Raw genomic sequence first — 22,200 nt, 5'->3', positions numbered from 1 at the left:
TGTCCCCAATTCCCTGTTATCACAAAGGGTGCTGCTATAAATATTTTGGTACTTGTGAGCCTTTCTTAACAATCAATGGTTTCCTTGGGTATAAGCCTAATAGTGGAACCTCTTGAGTCAAAGGGTATGAAAACTTTAGCCGCTTTATTTCATAATTGCAAATTGATTTCTAAAATGATCATACTGGCTCCCAGCTCCATCAGTGCATTAGTGTGCCCATTCTCCAAAAAGTCTCTCCTGACTCTAAATAAATCAACTCAGCTGTCAAAATGATATTCCTAAATCACAGGCCATAATCTCCTCCCCCCTCAAAAAACTTCAGTGATTCCAGTTCATTTTCAGGATCAAGTATTAGATCCTACATTTGGCCTTTCAAGACCCTCCCCACCTCCATGTCCAGTCTTTTTTACACTTTTCACCTTCCCCCATACAATGCCGGCCTCTTGGTGGCTCCTGGAACAGGATGCACATTCCCCGATTCCCGGTGTTCTGACCGACTACCTTTGTGTTCCTGCCGTACTCCCTCTTGTCTTTTCACGCTTCAGCCACAATCCTGCCCGCTACAGGAGGACTCTCCATCCCTCTGAATGTGGATTTTTAAAATTTGTTCTATATAACCCAAGTCCCAATGCCCACTGGGTGGAGTTCAGTGCCCCTCATGAGAGGCAAGGCGTAGCTGGTGACAGCAGGAGAGCTAGATCCTCATTCTTTGCAGGCCTCCTCAGCTTATTCTGGGTCCCAGTCACCTTTCAGGCTTCCAATTGTGAAGGAAAAGATGGAAGAAGCCAAACCCGACTTCAGATTTCTGAAGGAAGAGACCCTGGGAAGAAGCTGCTATACCAGAGGCATCAGGTCTCTGTCTCTGTTTCTGTGTCTCTCTCCCCCGGTCCCTCTGTTTTTCCTCTCTGTCTCTCCTATTTTTATCTCTCTGTCTCCCAGACCTTTTTCGTCTCTATCTCTCACACTGTCTCTTTCTCTGTCTCCATGTCTTTCTCTATCTCTGTGTCTCTGTCTCCATCTCACACACTCCTAGCCTGGCATCTAAAACAGAATTGTTCCTCAGGAAACTAGGTGGGGTCACACGGGCATTTCCTCCATTGAGGAGACAGATCATCTCAGAACAATGTCTTTGAACCCTGGGGACTGGTAAAGATCACCTGCTTCTGGGACCTCAGTGAAGCTAACTCCTGTGCTTCACTTGGGCCCTTTGCATTTCTGAGGACTCATCATGTTATGGAATATTATTGTTCTGTAAGAAATGACAGCAGGAGGATTTCAGAAAGGCTTGGAGAGACTTCTATGAACTGATGCTGAGTGAAATGAGCAGGACCAGGAGATCATTACATACTTCAATAATACTGTATGATGATCAATTCTGATGAACATGGCTCCCTTCAACAATGAGGTGATTCAAGGTGGAGAGAGCCATCTGCACCCAGAGAGAGGACTATGGGATTGAGGTGGAGCACAACATAGCATTTTCACCTTTTTTGTGGTTGTTTGCTAGCTTTTTTCCTTTCTCACTATTTTCCCTTTTGATTTTTATTTTCTTGTGTACCTGATAATTGTGGAAATATGTATAGAAGAATTGCACATGTTTAACATATATTGGATTATTTGTCATCTAAGGGAAGGGAGAAAGAAAAATATGGAAAACAAAGTTTTGCAAGGGTGAATGTTGAAAAGGATCTTTGTATATATTTTGAAAATAAAAAGCTTTTATTAAAGAAAATATTCTACTTGGCACTTTTCCTGTTGGGTGTCCCAGGTTTTAGGATCTACTAGAGACAAAATAACATTTTTAGACTGCCATTAGTCTCTTTTTTGACGTTTCCTAATCTTTCAAGTTAGTTTCTTTGAAATAATTTTTGCACATATCTAACATATATAGGACTGCTTGCCATCTAGGGGAGGGGATGGAGGGAGGGAGGGGAAAAATCGGAACAGAAACGAGTGCAAGGGATAATGTTGTAAAAAAAATTACCCTGGCATGGATTCTGTCAATATAAAGTAATTATTAAATAAAAATTAAAAAAAAAAGAAATGTTTGCATATTCCTATATTTCTGTACCAATATCTGTCTTATTACTGCACCCAGTATGGAAATTGCGGCTGAGAAGAATGGATTTTGCATCCTTAAAATACTTGTGTCTAGTTCATAAATGCTTATTTTTCCTTTTAAATAGAACTCTACTGTTCTTTGGACTTTACTTGTTTTAAGATCTTTGTGTCCACAAGATAAAGTTTGCCTCCTGGCCTTAAAATCCCAGGTAATCATCCCAAACACTTAATCTCTTTTAAGATTATCTGACTCCAGCTGAGCCCAACTGTACTAATACATGGATTTGGAATTTGGATTGCATTTGCAGTGGCAGGGATCCATTCTGAAAATGTTGTGTGCCCTGTGAAGGGGAAACAATATTCTCCTACATGTTGTTTTTATAAGATTCATGCTCTAGGGAGTGTTTTGAGATCCTTTCCAGTGTGGCATTAGGGAAGCAATTCAAAGGACAGACAATGCTTATGGTCTTCCCTTGGGCTGAAAGAATAGCTCTAGATTGGGGACCTGAAGAGTGAATTCAGCAGAGCTGCTGAGAGCAAAATTTTCATAGGGTTGGGGTGTGGTGGGGGAGGAAGGCTGTACTGGACTCAGTTCTTAGAGCATGTTCACACTCGACCTCCCTCGTTGCTCATGCAGAACATGTATACGTTGTCTGCCTGCTGATGGTTTGACGTGGGGACCTTTGGAGAGCCAGTATCTGGTCGTGAGTGATGGAGGGTGTGATGATGGGAAAACTTCTGGCTGACCAATGTGGAGCAGAGGCTCGCTTGGCACTGGGCTCATACAAAGTGGACGATTTTTTCCCCTCTGTGGCAGTGAGCAAAACAAGACCCACTGGAGGTTGCTCACTGGAGGAACTCCTTCCTCACCTGACTGCCATGTCTGTGAATGCATGTTTCTTTTGCATTTTATTCTTATCTCAAAATTGGAAAATGCAAGTGGTGGGTGAGAATTAGAGTTCATCAAAGCCATGTGAGGTCCAGCAAAGTCAAGTCCTAGCATCCATGGGAACAAGAGTCAAGCCCACTAAGGGCCAGCTCAGCGGCAGACTGACCTGACAATAAAACCAAAGGCATCTCATTCTTGCACTTTCTTGCCTCAGACAGAAAGTGTGACTAAAACCCAGAACATCAGAATCAAGACTCCATTCCCAGGCTCCTCCCTTCCATGTTAAAAAGACTCCTCTCCCAGAAACTACCAAGAAAGAGCCCTTGCATTACATTAGCAAACAGATCAACCTTTCACCGTTGCAACTTTTTAATTTTTATTTTTTTTACATAAGTACAATTTTTAGAGATGATGATTTAAAAAAAAAAAAACTAAACTGGTATCGTCATTAATATTTGCAAAATGTCATCCAGTTATTTGTTTTTCTAAATATTTAAAAACAATACATTCATTTCCCCAAAAATTATATTCATATTTTGAACTTTCTTCTCTACTAAGTTCCCTCATGCAAGGATGTAGGATATAGATTAAGGCTGAACAGGTTCTAAAGTGACCATCTAATTTGTGACCTTGTCTTTTGTCAGGGTTATTCTTTTCTGAGCTCAGTTAATAATGAGTTTTTGCTAATTTTTTCATCATAGATCACAGCCCATTTAATCATTTTCACAGTTCTTTTAAGGTCAAAGATAACTGGAAGTAACTTGATATATAAAAACCAAGTCCAAGTTTTCATAGTATAGGAAGGATCTCAAAAATGAATGAACCTTTCTGAGAATAGGTAGATAGAAGCAGGACCAAGATAAGGTCTCTGTTTGCCTACAGCCATGTTCCCCAGTTTTAGCTTTAAACTCTAATAACTATCACAAAATAAATACCTATCAGCCACAGGGAAAGGATTTTTTCTGGAATATAAAATGCTTACTTGCCTTTCTTACCCCCTAAACTATCCCTTAGGGGAATAGGAGGTAAATGAAAATCCATATGAAATCTAAGAAAAATAATTCCAAGACATTTATGCCTCCTAGATTCAATGTGAAAATGTAAATGAACAGCTATTTATGATGATCTTAATGACTATTTAATTTTAATGAGGCTGCTAAACTTTTAAAAAAAGAGTAATAGAATGATAAAAAGCTCATACATCCAATTGAAATCTATATTATACCACCTTGCATAAATCTGAAATTTTCAAATAAATTTTCTACTAAATAATTTTGAATCATAGCAAGTCATATTATTTCAAAATAATTTTTTTAGAAATATAAGACAGCTGTATAAAAAATTCTATACAGTACTTAAAATCATTTTAAAACAATGATATTGATATATCTAATCACAGATCAACATGACACTAATAAATACAGAACAATCCTCTCATCTCTCCCTCGTATTAGTTATGCTGAAGATGTTACATAATTGGAAGTTACATAATGATATCCTGATCAGTCACATTATTTCAAACCTCTTCAGAGTCACATTATTTGAAACCCCTAATGGAATGACCTCTTCAGAGTCACTAAATAGAAATGGTAAAAATTAAAAGCTATGGCTGAGTATTTGTCACAGGGTATAGAAAACTGCTAGACTCAGCATATCAATTGTAATTAAGAAGGGAAAGATCATGGCACAGGGAAATCTGAGGTCTTCACTGATCTTCCCATTTCTGTTCTCTGCAATTGTGCTTCTTTTCTTGCTTCCAAGAACACTTCTGTCACACTTACTTATGCCAGTGGACAATGCTGCCCCATGCCCCTCAAAATGAAGCAATTCTGGAGACCTCTTCACATCTTATGGGTCTATGACTGGGGAATTTGTGCTTGGGCTATCCCTTAGGGTCCATTCTGGACTCAAGTTGGGACTGAAGGCTCAGGAATGGACCCAAGTCTCCTCTGCCCAGTATGAGATGTTGAAAAAATTACTATAAGGTCTAAAGGACTTATGGTACCTCCTTTTTTCCTTTTCATGATACCAAAAATATTGAAATTCTTGCTAGGCTGTAGAGAGAAGGGTATCTTACCACACGTTACTTTTAAAATCTTCTTGGAGCTTTTTTCTGAAGCACAGTTATATTTGAGATCCTAGGGTCCCATCATTTAGTATTCTTCTGTGATAATATAAAACGTGTGGAAAAACCATTCTCTTTCCTTAGAAATATCTTCTAAAGTTATCTAAATAAGTGCCTTCAGATATATACTAACATGAGGAATTTTGTTGTTTAAAAAAATAAAATTTTGAATACAACATTTTCCCTTGTAAAAAAGATTTTTCAGACAGAGCTTTAAGAATTAAAAAATGGAGATTCCAAGTGCTTATGCTCTAAAAATTATTTACAGTTATCTCTTTTAATTCAATGTATTTACTATAACAAACATCATTCATTATTTACTAGTTTTTGTACAAAAAGAGAAAAGGAGATATACATGTTAAAAGTCCAACAAAGAAATGAAATTTCACTCCAACTAATATTAGCTAAGCACCTACTATGTGCAAGGCACTATCGATGACAGGAAAAGGACACAATTCCTGCCCTCAAGGAGCTTACAATATAGGAGATCATATGGAGGACGAATATAATTTATCAAAAGTGGTTTTTGTCCAGAGACAGAAAAGCATTTTAAAATCATTAGTAAGAGTATAGATGAACCAAGTTTCAAAAACACAAATTCAAGCATAGCAGGGAATCAGATAATATATTAGGATCCTGCCCTAACACAGCCAAGCATATCCCATATTTGTATTAAAATTATGTCTTTTCTACCAAAAAAAAAATTCTTGAACAATCAGATTCTAGCACGAGTCTCTCCTTTACAGTAAGAGCAGGAATCCTGTTTTCCTTGAACAACTAGGACCTTTCTTAGTACCAATTTTCCAAGTGATAATGTCTATGAGAAAGATAGTTTGGAAGATGGCACTAGATTCAATAAAATGATTCAGAATTTGTCTATTACCTTCAAAAACAAATGTGGTTACTTTTCTGATTTCAGCAAATCTGGTCACCTGTCTAGCAAACTGTCACTTCAAGAACCAAAAGAGCAAAAATAAGACTTGTTTCTAGACTTGAATAGGAAAAAAATAGGACTCCATTACTTGGGCAGATCCCCAATTCTCATGAAATTCAATTATACATAATAAACATTATTTATCCTTTAATTTGTGGTAGTACAGTTGGAGAGAGAAAGAAAGGGAGAGTGGTAGGGAGGGATGAAGGAAGAGGGGATTAATAGGCAAGGTCAAAGTAAAATTCAGGTTTTAGGAATTAGTAATATTGCATCAGGATTTGGTGTGCAAAGACAAAAGTATTATTGACTATAGCACACCCTCCCCCCCAATATCAAATCTCTGAGAAATGACAACAGGGCCTCTCTAAGTTTGGCCACAATCAGTTCAAATCCCATAGAAAGTTATCTCTAGCTACCTTAGTAATAAACTATCAGAAACAAGATTCTCCAGAGATACGAGTTGTCAATTTTTGGAAGAGATCCAGAACTAAAATACATTGATACCTTGACTATCTTCCTTAAATCCATTATTTGTATAGAATAAATTTAAATAGAAGTGCTATAGTTTAACAGAGGAAACAAATTCACAATCAGCAAAACAAATAAGCAAAAGCCCCTGTTAAATGGGCAAATCCTGGCAAAGGTGATGAGGGGTGGTGATGATGATGATGAGGGTTGAACCTCAGTTTCAGGCACATAACTCATTATTATCATACTGTGAAAACTAAAATGATGCTTAAATGATTGGGAGTGGGAGCAGCAAAGGACTCCACCCTCTTCTCTCCAAAATCCTCACCAAGAAGAGGATCAGAAAATTAAATAAGCTTTCTCTGCTCTTTTCTTAGAAGGAGAAGGGGCTAAGAGGGCCTCTGATAACTCCATGGATCTGCTCCTGCCATGCTTTAGGCCAGACATGTAGATTAACTATCACAAGGCACATGTGCAAAGACGAAATATTACAAAACAAGTTTGAGAGATCTGACCTAACTACCAGAAGATCAAAAAAAAGTGCTCATAAAGTAGAGGTATCATCCTTTTGTTCCTACTAAGAACTGTTCTGGTTTTCCCTCAACAGCCAGGCCCAGAGATGTTTAAAACAAAATACGTTTGTTAAAACGTTAATACAAGGTGACAAAATGCTCAGTGAGATCATGAGCAAGAGGCAAAAAACAGTAAGCTGTATGTTCTCAAAAATAAGACTGTGATTGATTCTGTGGTGACAGCCAAAGTGGTGGAGCATTGTTTCTCTACTTACCAACAAATCAGTTAAGTTTAAGTCAGTAAGTAATTTGATGGATGGAAAAAAATTATTGCTCAGTAGCAAACACTATCATTTTTATCGATCAAAAATCAATATTTTTCAAACATTATAGATGATCAGCTAGCAAATCTGCAAAGAAATAATGTTCCTATATCACAGAAAAAGTAGTCAAAAAAAGACAATGCACTAACTAATAAAGAAACTTAGCCTAAAAATCAAATATTGACAAATGGCTCACATCTGGACAGAGCACTTAACAAATTACAGCTTTAAATTTCAAAAATCTTAATGTTGCTTCAGTACTGCTACATTATTTTGGCATAAGTCATCCTTTTATTTAACATATGGATTGTAAATCTAATTCAAGGCAAAAAATGACATAATTTTTGAATGAGACATCGAATGGCATTCACCAAAAGTTGCTGGTAACAAATCACGATGTTCAGTTATAGCACTGATCTATAATATTTTCTTTTTTAAAAAGATGAGGACCCAAGGTAAGACAGAAGAATTCTGGAGCAGCCAAAACACAAGTGGAATGGTGGTCTGATCCTCTCTGGGAGGTGGCTACAAAATACAGGACAATGAACGGTGTGTTTATGAGGTATTGTTGTCTTAGCAAGTTTGAGGTTTAGATAAAAATTATGGTAAAAAGGTTTTCCCCTAAACAGCAGTAAACTGTTTTATCTTCTCCCTTCTGCTATTATATCTTGCTATACCAGTTCATGGAACGCTTCACGGCCTTGACCCAATTTTCCATACTGGGTTCATATTCTTTCCATTTCCTCTGGGGCTCAAAAACTCTTTCGGTTTCCCTCAGTTTCTTTAATTCCTCTTTGTCTGTCCAAAACCCTAGAAATAAAAAGAAAAATTATTCTCATATCTGATAGTAAATTCTGTCCGGAGCCATAAGGCTCAACACAAAGACTAGAATAGGTGAGAAGGCATCTACTGGACAATTTTTATTACAAGTTCAAGAGACTGTCAGTATTACAGGTCTGAAGTAGAAGTTCATGAGATGAAATACTTACTTCCATAGTGACTTCAGAGAGACCACTGCCTCCAACCATATCTATCACAAATCTCATTTTTAGGAGTCAGACTTGTGACATTATTAGAAGGGCAATGAGAGAATAAATACATTAAAGCACTATCAGTGGAGTTATGAATTGGTCCAATCATTCTGGAAAGTAATTTCTCATCCCTCAAAAAAAAAAATACATCCATACATGTGTGTGTGTATGTGTATATATATATATAAATACATGTATGTATGTGTATGTATATGTACATATCTGGGCAAATATATCGATATGTGTATATGTAGGCAAATATATATACATATATATGCATTTATACATATATGTGTGTATATAGCCATGTATACTTGTTCTGGAGATGGGAGAAAAGCTCAAACCACTCTAAACAGTGACTTGATTTTAGTGGAACAGGAGCAAAATGTAAAGCTTATGCAGTCCTTCAAGTCTATGCTTTATGCTGACAGATCCTGCCTACAGAAAATATTTTAAAAGAAAGCAGTACTCATTACCCCAAACATACATACCAACAGCAAGACCAGCTAGAAAAGCAGCACCCAAACAAGACATCTCTATCTGCACAGGTCTGTCTATCTTCTCATTAATCAGGTCAGAAGTCATCTGCATAACAAAACTGTTCTTACAGACCCCTCCATCTGCCCTATGGAAAGAAAGGGGTACAAGGTAAAATATCAATCATATATATATCATTTAATGTTTGTTTAAATCAAAGCTAAAGGAGTTCCTTTAGTCCTGTGTGAAGACCGAGTTAGCACCCTCGATACCTCAGAATCGGCCGGAGTTAGGATAAGCAAAAGTCATTGGTCTTTATTCTTGCTCTTTAGGGGTAGAAGTGAACAGAATGGATGCAGGACCTTCCTTTTCTTCCTCTACCGCCAAAGTGACCCTGACTTGTCTTACTCCACCCCCTAATCCTTCCCACAATTCTCTGTATACACCAAAACAAAATTTTTTTTAAATTTAAATTTTATTTTATTTAATAGTAACTTTGTATTGACAGAATCCATGCCAGGGTAATTTTTTACAACATTATCCCTTGCACTCGCTTATGTTTCGATTTTTCCCCTCCCTCCCTCCACCCCACTCCCCAAGATGGCAAGCAGTCCTATATATGTTAAATATGTTACACCAAAAAATTGAAGCAGCACAGAATAGTGGTAAGGGCCATTTTCCAAGCATATGCTAATAATAATTGTCCAATTGGTAGTTAGCCTTAAGTGCTTGGTTGTCGAACCTCAGTACATCAACTCAGAGTTTCAGCCCTTTACAATCCTGATTTTATTAAGACCATCTAAACCGTTCTTCACCAAGGTCTTCCTCATTAAAGGTAGGAAGAGCCTGGACTCCTGAGGCCTGTGGCCCCTAGAGAGCTGGAAGGGATGAGCTGGGATTGCTGGAGAGCCCGGAAAGTTTAGAGGGGAGTTAGCACCAGGTGAGCTGATTTTTTCAGTCACTCAATTAAGATATGGAAGGAAACACCTAAATATTAGCAGAGGAAGTTAAAGAAATTGAAGAAAATGAAAGAAAAATGTGTTTTACTTTGCTTTGGAGTACAGCTTTGATAAAAAGAGATTAAAGATCATGGATCATGAATAAGTCCTTTTCCTGAGTCTTTTTCTCATCTGAAAAATGAGAGCCCTAGCTCTAAATATCCAGATTCCACTTGTGATTTGCTCTTCCCTGTACCAACTTTCCCTAGTTTTCCCATTTACAGTTGGCTGCTGCAGAAAGTTATAATGACTGGCTCAAATAGGAAAGATATTGAGGAGAAAATGAGGATTTTTTTATTAGTTCAAAATTCAGACACAAAGTCCTCTGGTTTCAAATCTAACTATGGTCTACTTGGACATTCAGATCAAGTGCTTTAGGAACTGAAGCTGTTATTCAAGAGAAAAAGGCAAATAAAATCACAAATCAGCCCAAATCCTTAACATCCATCCCATTTAGAAGACACCTAAGGTTCTTAGCTACTACTAATGCCTACTAGCTAGATCTGGGGGCAGAAGTCAGATTTAGGTCTAAAACTTAACAGCATTTCCTCCAGCTTACTCTAAAAAGGGCATCTTTAGAAAACCATGGCCAACCTTCTTCCATTAATCCCAAGGAACAAGATTTAAGAAAGATTTGTTCTTTAAGGAATCAAGTCAAAAAGAACTTCAAACTTTAGATATTGAAATTTGTGAAAACGGGTAATTTAAGATGATTCTTATTCATTTGATTTTTATAGTCTTAATTAAGAAATATTCTATTATGTTAGAAGTAAAGTCTACATACCGGACTCTGGTAACAGGAATGTCAATCTCTTTCTGCATCATCTCATACAATTGTTTATTTCTATTTAAAAAGAAGATAACTTTTTAGATAAAGTACAAATCATGATTATAATATATCGTTCCTTCAAAAGAAAAAAAACCTAGTTATATGTAGATGATACTCTTTCAAAAGACAAAGATAGGGACTGGACCTGTGATATTAGCAACTTCCAAGTAAGGAAACTCTATTAATCTATAAATCTATTAATGCAAGTTGATACCTATTCTGCAACTTAGTCTAAGAGAGTTGCCTGGAGAAGCAGTGTTGAACTCAAATAAAAACAGGGCCACTAAACCAAACATTAGGAAATAGTTAACAAAATAAAAATACAATAGAGCAAAGATAATGTTAATATGCAATTTTCTAAGACAGGTGGCTAGAGGAATCCTTATGTATATATGGCTTAGTGGTCCTACTAATTTTTTAAACCTTCAGCTGAGGAAAATGATCAAGAGAGAACCTCTACCCATGATTTCACTGGCTTTAGGGAAATCCCTGGTGAGGAAGCTCTCGCTAATGCAAGGCAACACCTTTTCTGCAGACAGCACTGAGAGACTAAATGATTCACCCCATGTCACACACTCAGGATGAGTCAGAGATCATACTTGAATTCAGGTCCTCCTCAGCTGGAGAACTGCTATCTGCTACACGAACACCACAACACTTCTTGGTCAAACTCTTACCTTTTAAAATAAGATTATATTATGGCAAAATTGCAAAAAAAAAAAAAACCCAAACCAAAACAAAAAAACCATTAAAAAGTCTTCTGAAAATCTGAAGTGTATTTTAAACACTCATTATATCATTAGAGTTTCTGTAGAGAAAAACTCTGCTATCCTCCATTAAAAAGAAATCCCAATTTGGAGTCTTAATAGTCTCTACTATAAGTAAAAAGGATTTTAAAACACATTTGAAAATGCTCCAAATGATGATTTCATTCGCTTAATGAATCTATTATTACTGCTATCTATTATTAATTAAAAATAAGAACAAACACAGGACAAGATATAAATGCTAACAGAGAATTTTAGCTGAAATTAGAGAATAAACTTAAGGAAGAAGTGTTTTGTTAGCTTTTTAGCACATCAGTCCAGGGAACAGGTCAGCACCTCTTCCATAACATACAGGTTTGGCAAATTTTTTGGGTCACACAGTCAGGATGTGTCTAAAGCAGGCCTTGACCTGGGATCTCCAGACTGAACTCAGTTCCTTACCACTATACCAGGCCACATCTTTCTAAGTACTCAGTAATAAATTGATTTCCAGTTGAGAATCAAAGACTCTTCAAAATGGACAGTGTGAGACAAATAGGGGTTTATTCTCTACCTGAAAGCTATTGACTCCAGTATGGCTCGTACGAGATGAAACTTATTAGTGGAAGATTTTAGACCCATAAAAGAGGCACATGCACAGGGGTCATTTAGTGGAACCTACGAAGGAAAAAAGCACACATTATTAATTTATATTTAAACATTGGGAAAGATTTCAAAAAGTATAAAGAAATGACAAACATGACAAAGAAGATAAAGATAAAAGATGTAAGTTAAAAAAATTACAATTTGAATTATGATAGGGGATATTGAAAAGTTGAATGATTTTTCAGGGTCAATATGTGTCAGAGGCCCTGCTTCCTAATCAATAACACATTGAGTATTATTAGGTAAAATGATACTGTAAAACAGGAGATGGAAGAACTCCTACTCATATGAATGGACTAGTTTTCTTTAGAAGAAAAAAATGCAATATTTTCCTGGAAAGTTAAATTCTCTCTTGTGAATTATGTATAGGATTCTAATGGTCTAAAAGGATTTTATCCCCAAAAGCTACAAGTTATTTACTTTTCTGGAATAATTTACCAGCCTATTTGGAGGAAGATATTAAATGTGTAAAAATTTCTAAGAGGCAAGGTAGGTAGATGGAGTAGTTGAGAGTCATCTCTGCAAGCAGAAGGACCTGAATTCAGGACCTCAGATAGTTTAACACTTCCAAAGTATGATTCTTGACTTAATCTCAATTGCCTCACCCCCCTCTCCTGAAAAAATTATAAAGGTAAAATTCTTGGTTTTGTGTTTATGTGTGAAAAATCATAGGTAACATAAATTGATGCTCAATTTTCAAAAAGATGCATAGTAATAATTATTTCTCATGATTTTAGAGTAATTTTTCTCAATTTGGTAAATTTGAAATACAGGTTCCAAATGAGGTAGACTGAAGCTGAGAAGGTACAGGTTAGTTTCAGCTCATCATAGTGCTAGAGTTCAAAGCAGAAACAACCTTTTCTTTTATTTAAAAAAAAATTCTATTGATTTAGGTTATATTAAGGAATAAGAAATCATATGCTTAGTAAGACATAGATTTCCTTTAATAAATGTTTTCATTTATGTATCACTAAGGTATATACTTTTTGTTTCAACAAAATTGCTTTTCAAAACAGCTTTATTTAAAAGGATTACTGGCATGGTAGTTGTATTTGGGATGGATTATTTGCATATTAATCTCTCATTACCTTGATTACTATTTATGCCAGCTTTCAGACACAACTGGATTGGGCAGGATTATTTCTTGTGTAAAAATAAAACATTGTTATAGAATATAATCTTCTGCACTGGGTCTTCAGGAGAGTTTATTCCTTACTTTCAAAGAGTAAAAGGTACAAGGCCAAAATGGATTATTACAACAAAGATATTGTCTGTCAAAGAAGACAAAGACAAAAGTCCCTGAAACATTTTTCATGGCATTTTTCTCGAAAAAGAATATGAGATTTAGGGTATTAATTATTTCTTACATTTTCTGAATGAAATCTAATTCCCTTTTAAAAAATTTTAATGCAATAAGTATTCTTCACCTCCTCTCTTTTGAGATTTAGGCAGATGAATATTAGTGATTTTTGGCAGCTGAGAATGGGTGAAATTGTCACTGGATAATTTTTTTTTTTTACCTGCAATCCACTAAAGGATGGAACAAAACAAACTCCTTCAGAATCTGTCAAACTTTTAGCCATTTTTTCAGTCTCATCAGCTTCTGTGAAAAGATCTGCAAAAAGATTGTGGGTTACAGAAGAGAAGAAAAACAATGGAAACATAACTACATAGAATAACCTTATGATTTACCAGCACTAAACTTCATATACCCATGGGATGACCATACAGTGACATGATTGCTCAAGCCCTAAAACAGGCATCTCCAAGCATTGTTCTGAGTATTTTTTGTCTCTAATACTGAGGACTTTGGTCTTGCACAGATGGTGTTTTAATTCAAGAAATATTTATGAAGCACCTCCTGTGCATAATTCCCTAGGGATACAAAGACAGAATTGGAGAGTGATCTTTGTCTAAAGGGACTTAGATTCTACTGCTCAATATAAATGGAAGTGGAAGAGACTTTTAAATTAAATTTGCCTTTTGTCCATTACTTAAGTCTAAACAATCCAAAAACCAATAAATCAAACTCTGATCTATAGCATTCTCCAATTTCTGTGATGTAAAGGCTCACACTGGAAATGTACCATTGGGCTCTCCAGAGCCCTGTGTGAGTTGATCCCTGAATACAAGAATACATGCTCAAATGAAATAGTACTTAAAGCTTTTCCTGCCAACAGTGCAGATCCATGCCTGTCAAACAGGTGATAATTTTTTCACTCACAAAATAATTTTAAAAAAATAAAAATATAAGTAATTTAGAAGTAATTTAAAGATAGTGAAGGTAAAACTTGGAGTGCCTGCAGAACCTTTCTTCCCTCTCTAATTCATCCTTCCTACAGCTGACAAAGGGAATGTTCAAAAGCTCGGGTTTGACCATGTTACTCCTTTTTAGATGAATCCAGTGGTCCCTTGGGCCCTCTCCATTTGGAATTTAAAACTTTTCACAAGCTGACTGCCTTTCCAGACTCATCTCCTATTTTCCTTCATACACTAGACGGGAAACACATGCATCCTGTACCTATTCCATTGTGAGGTGGTCCCCCATACCTAAAATATATGCCCTCCTCCTCTCTGCCTCATAGAATCCTTTGTTTCCCCTGAAACTCAATTCAAACATCTCTTCCTACTTTCCTTCTTTCCTTTCCTTCTGTCTTTCCTTCTTTCCATTCTTCCTTCCTTTCTTGAACCCAAACATATATTTTTCTTGTTCCAAAGAACTTTTAACTTATATATATTACATATAAATTACATATAAAAATAGCTTTCAACATTCATTCAATTTCGAATTTCAAATATTTTTCTCCCTCTCTCACTCTCTTTCCTCTTTCCCTTCCTCCCTCCCTCCTAATTTTCTCCTTCCTTTCCTCCCTTTCTTCCTTCATCCTTTCCTTCTTCAATCCAAACATTTTTTTTCTTGTTTCTTTTTATTTCATAGTATTTTATTTTCCCAAGTATACGTAAAGATAGCTTTCAACATTTATTTTTGGAAGATTTTGAGTTCCAAGTTTTTTCTTCCTCTAACTTCCCTCCTCCCCAACAGCAAGCAATCTGATGTAAGTTATATATATATATACGATCATTTTAAACATATTTCTTTATTGGAAATGTTGTGAAAGGAAAATCAGAACAAAAGGAAAACACCATGAGAGAAAAAAAAAGTGAAATTATATGCTTCAATCTACATTCAGTCTCCATAGTTCTCTCTCTGGATACATTTAGCATTTTCCATACCAAGTCTACTGGAATTGTTCAAGTATCACTTTGTATATGAAGTCATTCTTGATCATTCATACATCACTTAATTTTAAAAAGAACTAGAGAGTTCAGGTCTCTTCCAATCAGAAAGTCTAGTCTGATTCTAATGTTCTAGTTGGTCTTGGATACTACAGAAGATATACCTTGTGTACTACTGGCCCAGAGTAGTGTTTCAATTTGGAATACATGCTTATTATATTAGTAGAGGTCTGACAAAAAAAGCTAAAAAAGTTGAATATATAGAACAGAAGGAAGCACATATAATCAAGTCAATTTATAAAGTTATATGTAGAATTTGTTATAAACTTTTTAAAATAGCAAGCAATGTAAATAAATATTCATGGTTTTATATAGAAGCTTCTTTTCTGTTCTCAGGTGTGAACTGGTAGGCTTTTTTAAGCTCTGGAAAGCTGAAAAGGTGAGAAAAGATATTTCTGTTAAATTTTGAAAGTTAAATAAAACAATCTAAATAGTTAAAATTTAAAATGATGAACTGGTTCATGATTAATTTTATATGCCTGGATATCACCCAAAGATTTGGCCTTTAAAAGGCAGAAAAGAAATATAGGAGCACAGACAGGATGAGAAAGTGGCACATTGCCTCTGACAAAATTCCTGAGAAGGAAATATGTACTTTTACAGAGCCACATGGCTCCAAAGATGCCAACAGATGGAAGCAGCTAGAGACTTATGGACCAGGATGGAAGCTAGCAGTAATGGTGAAACAATCAAGGGTCCTCTTAGACCAAACCTCTTTCATTTAGGAATAGAATTTTATACAATCCTACTTATAAACACTGATACTGTATCATGGGAATAAAAGAGAAGCAGGAGCCAGAAATGGATTTTTGCTACAACTGAGGAAAGAGTAGCAAAAGGCACAACTGCTGGGAAGAGCATGTCTGGTTCTCCTCCTTGACTGATATATGAGACCTGTGGAGTAGTCAAGTCCTAAAGAAGGAAAGATGAAGACAGGATCCAGAGGATGATCCCTGAGGAACTCATTTCACGGGGGTCTTAAGGAAATGGGACTCTCCTCTTTAGGTGAAATCTCTGCTTAAGTCATCCCAAGAGCTTTTTCCTTTTTGGAGGAATAGTGTTTAAAGTAGTACCTTGTCAGTCTAGACGGCTTCATATGTCTCTGGAGAGGAAGGACTAAGGTAAATGAAAAACAACTGTCTTGGCAGTTTATGTAAGCTTCCAAGGTGAAATACAAGTAGGTGTGAAACTGAGGAACTGGATTCCCAGAAGAAACAAGATAGGTGGATAGATATGGATGAAGACAATGGAAAGAAAGATCTTTTATTAAGCAATCACTATGTGCCAGGCAATGTGGTCAGCAATGGGGATACAAATGCAATAGAAAGGTAGTTCTTGTCCTTACAGAATTCACTAATATTACAACAGGGAAAGAGAATACAGAAAGAGGAGCATAAAAGAGAGCACATGCCCACAGTGGCAGCATGTAGGGCATTGATATGCACTGCAAGTAGTAAAGAAGTCCCATGGTTGGGGTTCCAGGATACAATGGGGAATGAGGGAGATGAGAACAATGGTCAAAAAAGAATGGTAATTTGGTGTCAGCTTGGAAGAACATCCCTGATGAAATGTTCTAAAATGATTTCAATACTGAAATTCTAACACCTGCATGGGCCAAATAAAATAAAACTCTGAGGTAGAGCTCAGATGGCAAAGCAGTAGGAAGAAATACAGCTAGCTCTGTCCTTTCCCCTAGTCCTCAACTCTTCCAAGTATACCTAAAGGGAGCTAAGATGGTGAGTAGAGAAAGCTACTTAATCCAATGTTTCCCTCTAAACTACTTTAAAATAATGACTCAAGCCAAAATTTAGAGCGGCAGTGCCAATAAAAGTCAGACACAGACATTCTTCCAGGCCAAGACAACAGAGAAAGTTAGAAAGAGATTTATGACACAGGGGAGGAGGTTGTCCTGGAGCCCACCCACATGAATGAAACTGGAGATAGGAGTGGGTGGTAGTAACAAAGGCAGCAGCAGTTCCAGGAGCTCTCAGGACAGAGACAGTAAGGGGACATGGCAAAGAGAAAGAGATTACTGTGTAACCTTGTGCCAGTTTCAGATACAGGAGTGGACACTATTTGGCAATTACATTACCTATGTCTACTTCTGGGTGGCTGAAAGGCAGAGGAGAGCATTTTAGGTCAAGAAGGTGCAGCAGAAACCCTTAAAGGCTGTATTATTTCCTGCCCAAAATACAAGGAATCAGAGAGCATGAGGAACTAGAATTAAAAATAGCAGCATGAAAAAAGCTGAAGCTTGAGACAGATTCTCTCCCTCCCCCCCAACACACACACACACACACACACACACACACACACACACACACACACACCCCCCTTAGGTACAAAATGAAGCATTAACCTAAAGTTCCAAATTAAGAAATAGAATGGAAAAATAAGCAAAACACACACACACAAACCTGACCATAAAAGGCTACTGTGGCAACAAGGAAGATTAAGACACAAAATCAGAAGACAATGACATCAAAAAAACCTCAGAGAAATATGAACTAGACATTAACAAGAATTCCTAAAAGAGCTAAAAAATTATTTTCAAATCACGCAAGAATGGTAGAAGAAAAATTAGGCAAAGAAATGAAAGGAAGAGAAATTTATAAAAAGACAACTTGATAAAAGAGATGCAAAAAATACTGAAGAAAATATCTTAAAAAGCAGAATTGCACAAACAGAAAAAGAGATACAAAAACTCACTGAAGAAAATATTGTCTTAAAAATTAGATTTGGGTAAGTGGAAACTAATAACTCTTAGGAATGTTAAAAGTCAAATTCCAGAGCTCCTAGATAAAAAAAAAAAAAATACTTCAAATGGCTGGAAAGCAATCATTCAAATACCTGCAACCACGGTCAGGATTACATAAGATTCAGCAGCTATCATATTAAAACAACAGAGGGCTTGGAATATGGTATTCCAGAAGGCAAAAGAATTGAGATTACAACTAAGAATAACAAAATGGATATTCTATGAAATAGAGGATTTTTCAAGCCTTCTTAATGAAAAGATCAGAGCTGAATAGAAATTTTGACTTTCAAATATAAGACTCAAGAAACATAAAAAAGTAAATATGAAAGAGAAATAAGGGACTCAAGGTTAAACTGTTTAATTTTCTATACAGGAAGATGATACAGTATCTTCTAAGAATATTACCACTATGGGAATAGTTAAAAGATTTCTACAAAGAAAGAGGGTATGGGAATGAGTCAATTGGGACTGAGATGATATAAAAACAAACTGATAGGTAAAAAAGATGGATGCCTGAGGGAAAGTTGGTAGGGAAAGGGAAAGAAAGAATGAGGAAAATTACCTCATATAAAAGAGAGATACAAAGAAAAGCTTTTATGGTAGAGGGGAAAATGGAGAGGGGTGTCTAGCAATGTTTAAACATATCTAAATTGGTTCATGCACATACACACTCACATTCTCTCTCTCTCTCTCTCGCCAAAGAAGGAAGGAAAAGAAGGTAAGAAAAAGGTGGAAATAATAAAAGGAAGGGCAGGTAAAAGACATGAAACAAACTTAAAAGAGGGAGAAGACAAAAAAAGAAATAAGGCTAAAGGAATTAAGTAGGATGGAAGGAAATACATAGTAATCATAATTGTGAATGTGAATGGAATGGACTCATCCATAAAACAGAAGAGGATAGCAGAATGTATTTCAAACAATATGCCATTTACAAGAAATATACATGAAACAGAAAAACATACAGAGTTAAAATAAGAGATTGGAGCAGAATCTATTATGCTCCAGTTGAAGTAAAAAAAGGCAAGAGTAGCAATCATGATCTCACATAAAGCAAAAGCAAAAAAAAAAAAAAAACTAACTAAAAAGGATAAACTACATATTGCTAAAAAGAACTATAGACAACACCCAAACTGAAATCCTGAAAATCAAAGGAGAAATTAAATTTGAAAATCAAGGGAAAAAAATTACCTAATAAAGAAAATTAGGGACTAGTTTTATGAAAAACAAACGAACAGACAATAAACTAGATAAACCATTGTTAATTTGATTTTAAAAATGAAGAAAAAAGGCCAAATTACTAGCATCAAAAATGAAAAGGGTGAATAAACAACCAATGAAAATGAAATTAAAGCAATTATTAGATTTTTTTTGCCCAATTATATACCAGTAAAACTGACAATGCAAGTGAAGTGGAAGAATATTTAACTACCCAGATTAACAAAAGAGAAAATAAATACTTAAATAATTCAAATTTAGAAAAAAGAAATTGAATAAGCCATCAGTAAGTTCCCTAAGAAAAAAATCCTCAGGACTACATGGATTTACAACTACCAAACGTTTAAGAATTAATTCCCAAACTATATAATTTATATACAATTTATATGTATATTTGGGAGAAAAAAGATAAAGGAGTCCTATCAAATTCTTTTAATAACACAAATATGATTTTGATATCAAAATCAGGGAGAGCAAAACAGAGAGGGAAAATTATAGACCAATTTCTTTAATGAATATTAATGTAAAAATTTTAAATAAAATAACAACAAAGAGATCACAGCATTAAGTCACAGAGTTCATATACTATGATCAGGTGAGATTTATAACAGGAATGCAAGGCTGGTTCCATTTAGGAAAACTATCAACATAATTGACCATATCACTTACAATGACAACAAAAATAATTATATGATAGATGTAGAAAAAGCTTTTGACAAACTGTAACACCTATTTCTATTAAAAACATTAGAAAGCACAGGAATCAATGAAGCCTTGTTTAAAATAACAAAAAAAATTGCTTAGAAAACTGGACAGTAGTGGTAGAAACTAGACATAAACCAGCACTTCACACTATATACCAAGATCAAAATGGACATATATTGTAATTAAGTTAGGAGAGCATAGAAAAATATATCTGTCATATATGGATAAAGGAGTAGTTTATGACTAAACAAAAGACTGACAGGATTAAAGGTGGTAAAAATAGATCACTTATATTATGAAATTAATTTATTTTTGCATAAACAAAACCAATGCAGTAAAAACAGAAGGAAAATAAAAAACTGGGGAAAATTTTTTGTAACAAATATCTCTCATAAAGGTCTCATTACTTAAATATATGGGAAACTGAGCCAAATTTATTAAAAAAAAAAAAAAAAAAGAACTATTCCCCAATGGATAAATGGTCAAAGGATATGAAAAAGCAGTTTTCAGAAGAAAAAAAATCAAAGCTATCAATAGTCACATGAAAAAATGTTCTAAATTACTACTGATTAGAGAAATGCAACTTAAAGTAACTCTGGGACATTACCCCACACCCATCAGATTAGCTAAGTGACAGAAAGGAAAATGACAAATGTTGGAAAGGATGTCTAAAAACTGGGACACTAGTGCACTGCTGGTGGGATTATAAACTGGTCCAACCATTTTGGAGAACAATTTGGAACTATGCTCAAAGAACTATAAAACTGCATACCCCTTTGACTCAGCAATACCATACCCAAGTCTGTGTCCCAAAAAGATCAAAGAAAAAGGAAAAGAACCTATGTGTACAAAAATATTTATAGCAGCCCTTTTTATAGTGGCAAAGAACTGGAAATTATGAGGATGCTCATCAATTGGGTAATGGTTAAATAAGTTGTAGTGTATGATTGTGATGGAATTTTATTGTGTTATAAAAAATGACAAGCAGGATGGTTTCAGAAAAGCCTGAGAAGACTTAGATAACTCATGCAAGGTAAAGTAAGCACAAGAACATCGTACACTGCAACAGCAATAGCGTAAGGATGACCAATTGTGAAATACTTAGCTACTTTGATCAAGATGATGATCTAAGACAATTCTAAAGGACTTATGATGAAAAATACTATCCACTTTCAGAAAAGAACTGAAACTTTAAATGCAGATTTGGAAGCATCCTTTTAAAAATTTTCTTTATTTTGTTTTATTTTATTTATGTTTTCTTTTGCAGCATGGATATAAATATGTTTCACATGATCTCATGTGTATAATTGAAATCAAAATGCTTTCCATCTCAAGGAGAGGGGAGGGGCAAGAAGGAGATATAGAACTCAAAATTAAAAAAAAAAAATTCCAAAAAACTTTTTTACATGTAATTGGGAAATATTTAACAAAATAAATAAAAAATAATTAAAAACAAAAAATAAACAGATCCAGAAAATGAACCAAAACAATTCCTGATTGGGAAATCCAAGAAAAAATAAAACAGTGAGGTAGTTAGATACTCTTTTTTAAAATAACTTTTTATTTTCAAAATATCTGCAGTTTTCAATATTCACTCTTTAAAAACCTTGTCCAATTTTTTTCTCCCTCCTTTCTCCCTATTCCCTTCCCTAGATAATTTATAAGTAATCTAATTTATGTTAATAAGTATTTTACTATACATATTTTTGCAATTATCATGCTGCACAAGAAAAATCAAATCAAAAAGGAAAATAAATAAGAAAACAAAAAAGGTAAAAATACTATGTTGTGATCCACACTCAGTCCCCACAATCCTAGTTCTCTCTCTGGATGCAGATGGCTTTCTCCATCACAAGTCTATTGGAACTGACCTGAATCACCCCACTGTTGAAAAGAGCCATGTCCATCAGAATTGATCATCGCATAATCTTGCTGTTGCTATATATACAGTGTTCTCCTGGTTCATTTCATTCATCATCAGTTCATGTAAGTCTCTCCAGGCCTCTTTGAAACCATCCTGTTGGTTGTTTCTTACAGAACAATAATATTCCATAACATTCATATACTATAATTTATTCAGCCATTCTCCAACTGATGAGCTCAGTTTCCAGTTTCTTATCATTATAAAAAGGGCTGCCACAAACATTTTTGCACATGTGGATCCCT

General features: G+C 35.3%; 1 protein-coding gene across 1 annotated transcript in view; it reads right to left on the bottom strand.

Moving 5' to 3' along the window:
• Positions 1 to 3,301: 3,301 nt before the first annotated feature.
• The window catches only part of GK5 (glycerol kinase 5), a 62,698-nt gene continuing 43,799 nt past the window's right edge, over positions 3,302 to 22,200 (bottom strand). Inside the window, exons 12-16 of the mRNA XM_051983345.1 lie at positions 13,580 to 13,674; positions 11,968 to 12,071; positions 10,603 to 10,662; positions 8,835 to 8,968; positions 3,302 to 8,122 (exon numbers count right to left, since the gene is read on the bottom strand). Coding sequence (XP_051839305.1) covers positions 7,974 to 8,122; positions 8,835 to 8,968; positions 10,603 to 10,662; positions 11,968 to 12,071; positions 13,580 to 13,674 — 542 coding nt within the window. The 3' untranslated portion in view covers positions 3,302 to 7,973. The remainder of the gene's footprint in view (positions 8,123 to 8,834; positions 8,969 to 10,602; positions 10,663 to 11,967; positions 12,072 to 13,579; positions 13,675 to 22,200) is intronic.

The sequence above is a fragment of the Antechinus flavipes genome, chromosome 3, assembly GCF_016432865.1.
Source record: "Antechinus flavipes isolate AdamAnt ecotype Samford, QLD, Australia chromosome 3, AdamAnt_v2, whole genome shotgun sequence".
NCBI classification, from domain to species: Eukaryota; Metazoa; Chordata; class Mammalia; order Dasyuromorphia; family Dasyuridae; genus Antechinus; species Antechinus flavipes.
This window is presented reverse-complemented; position numbering and strand designations above follow the sequence as displayed.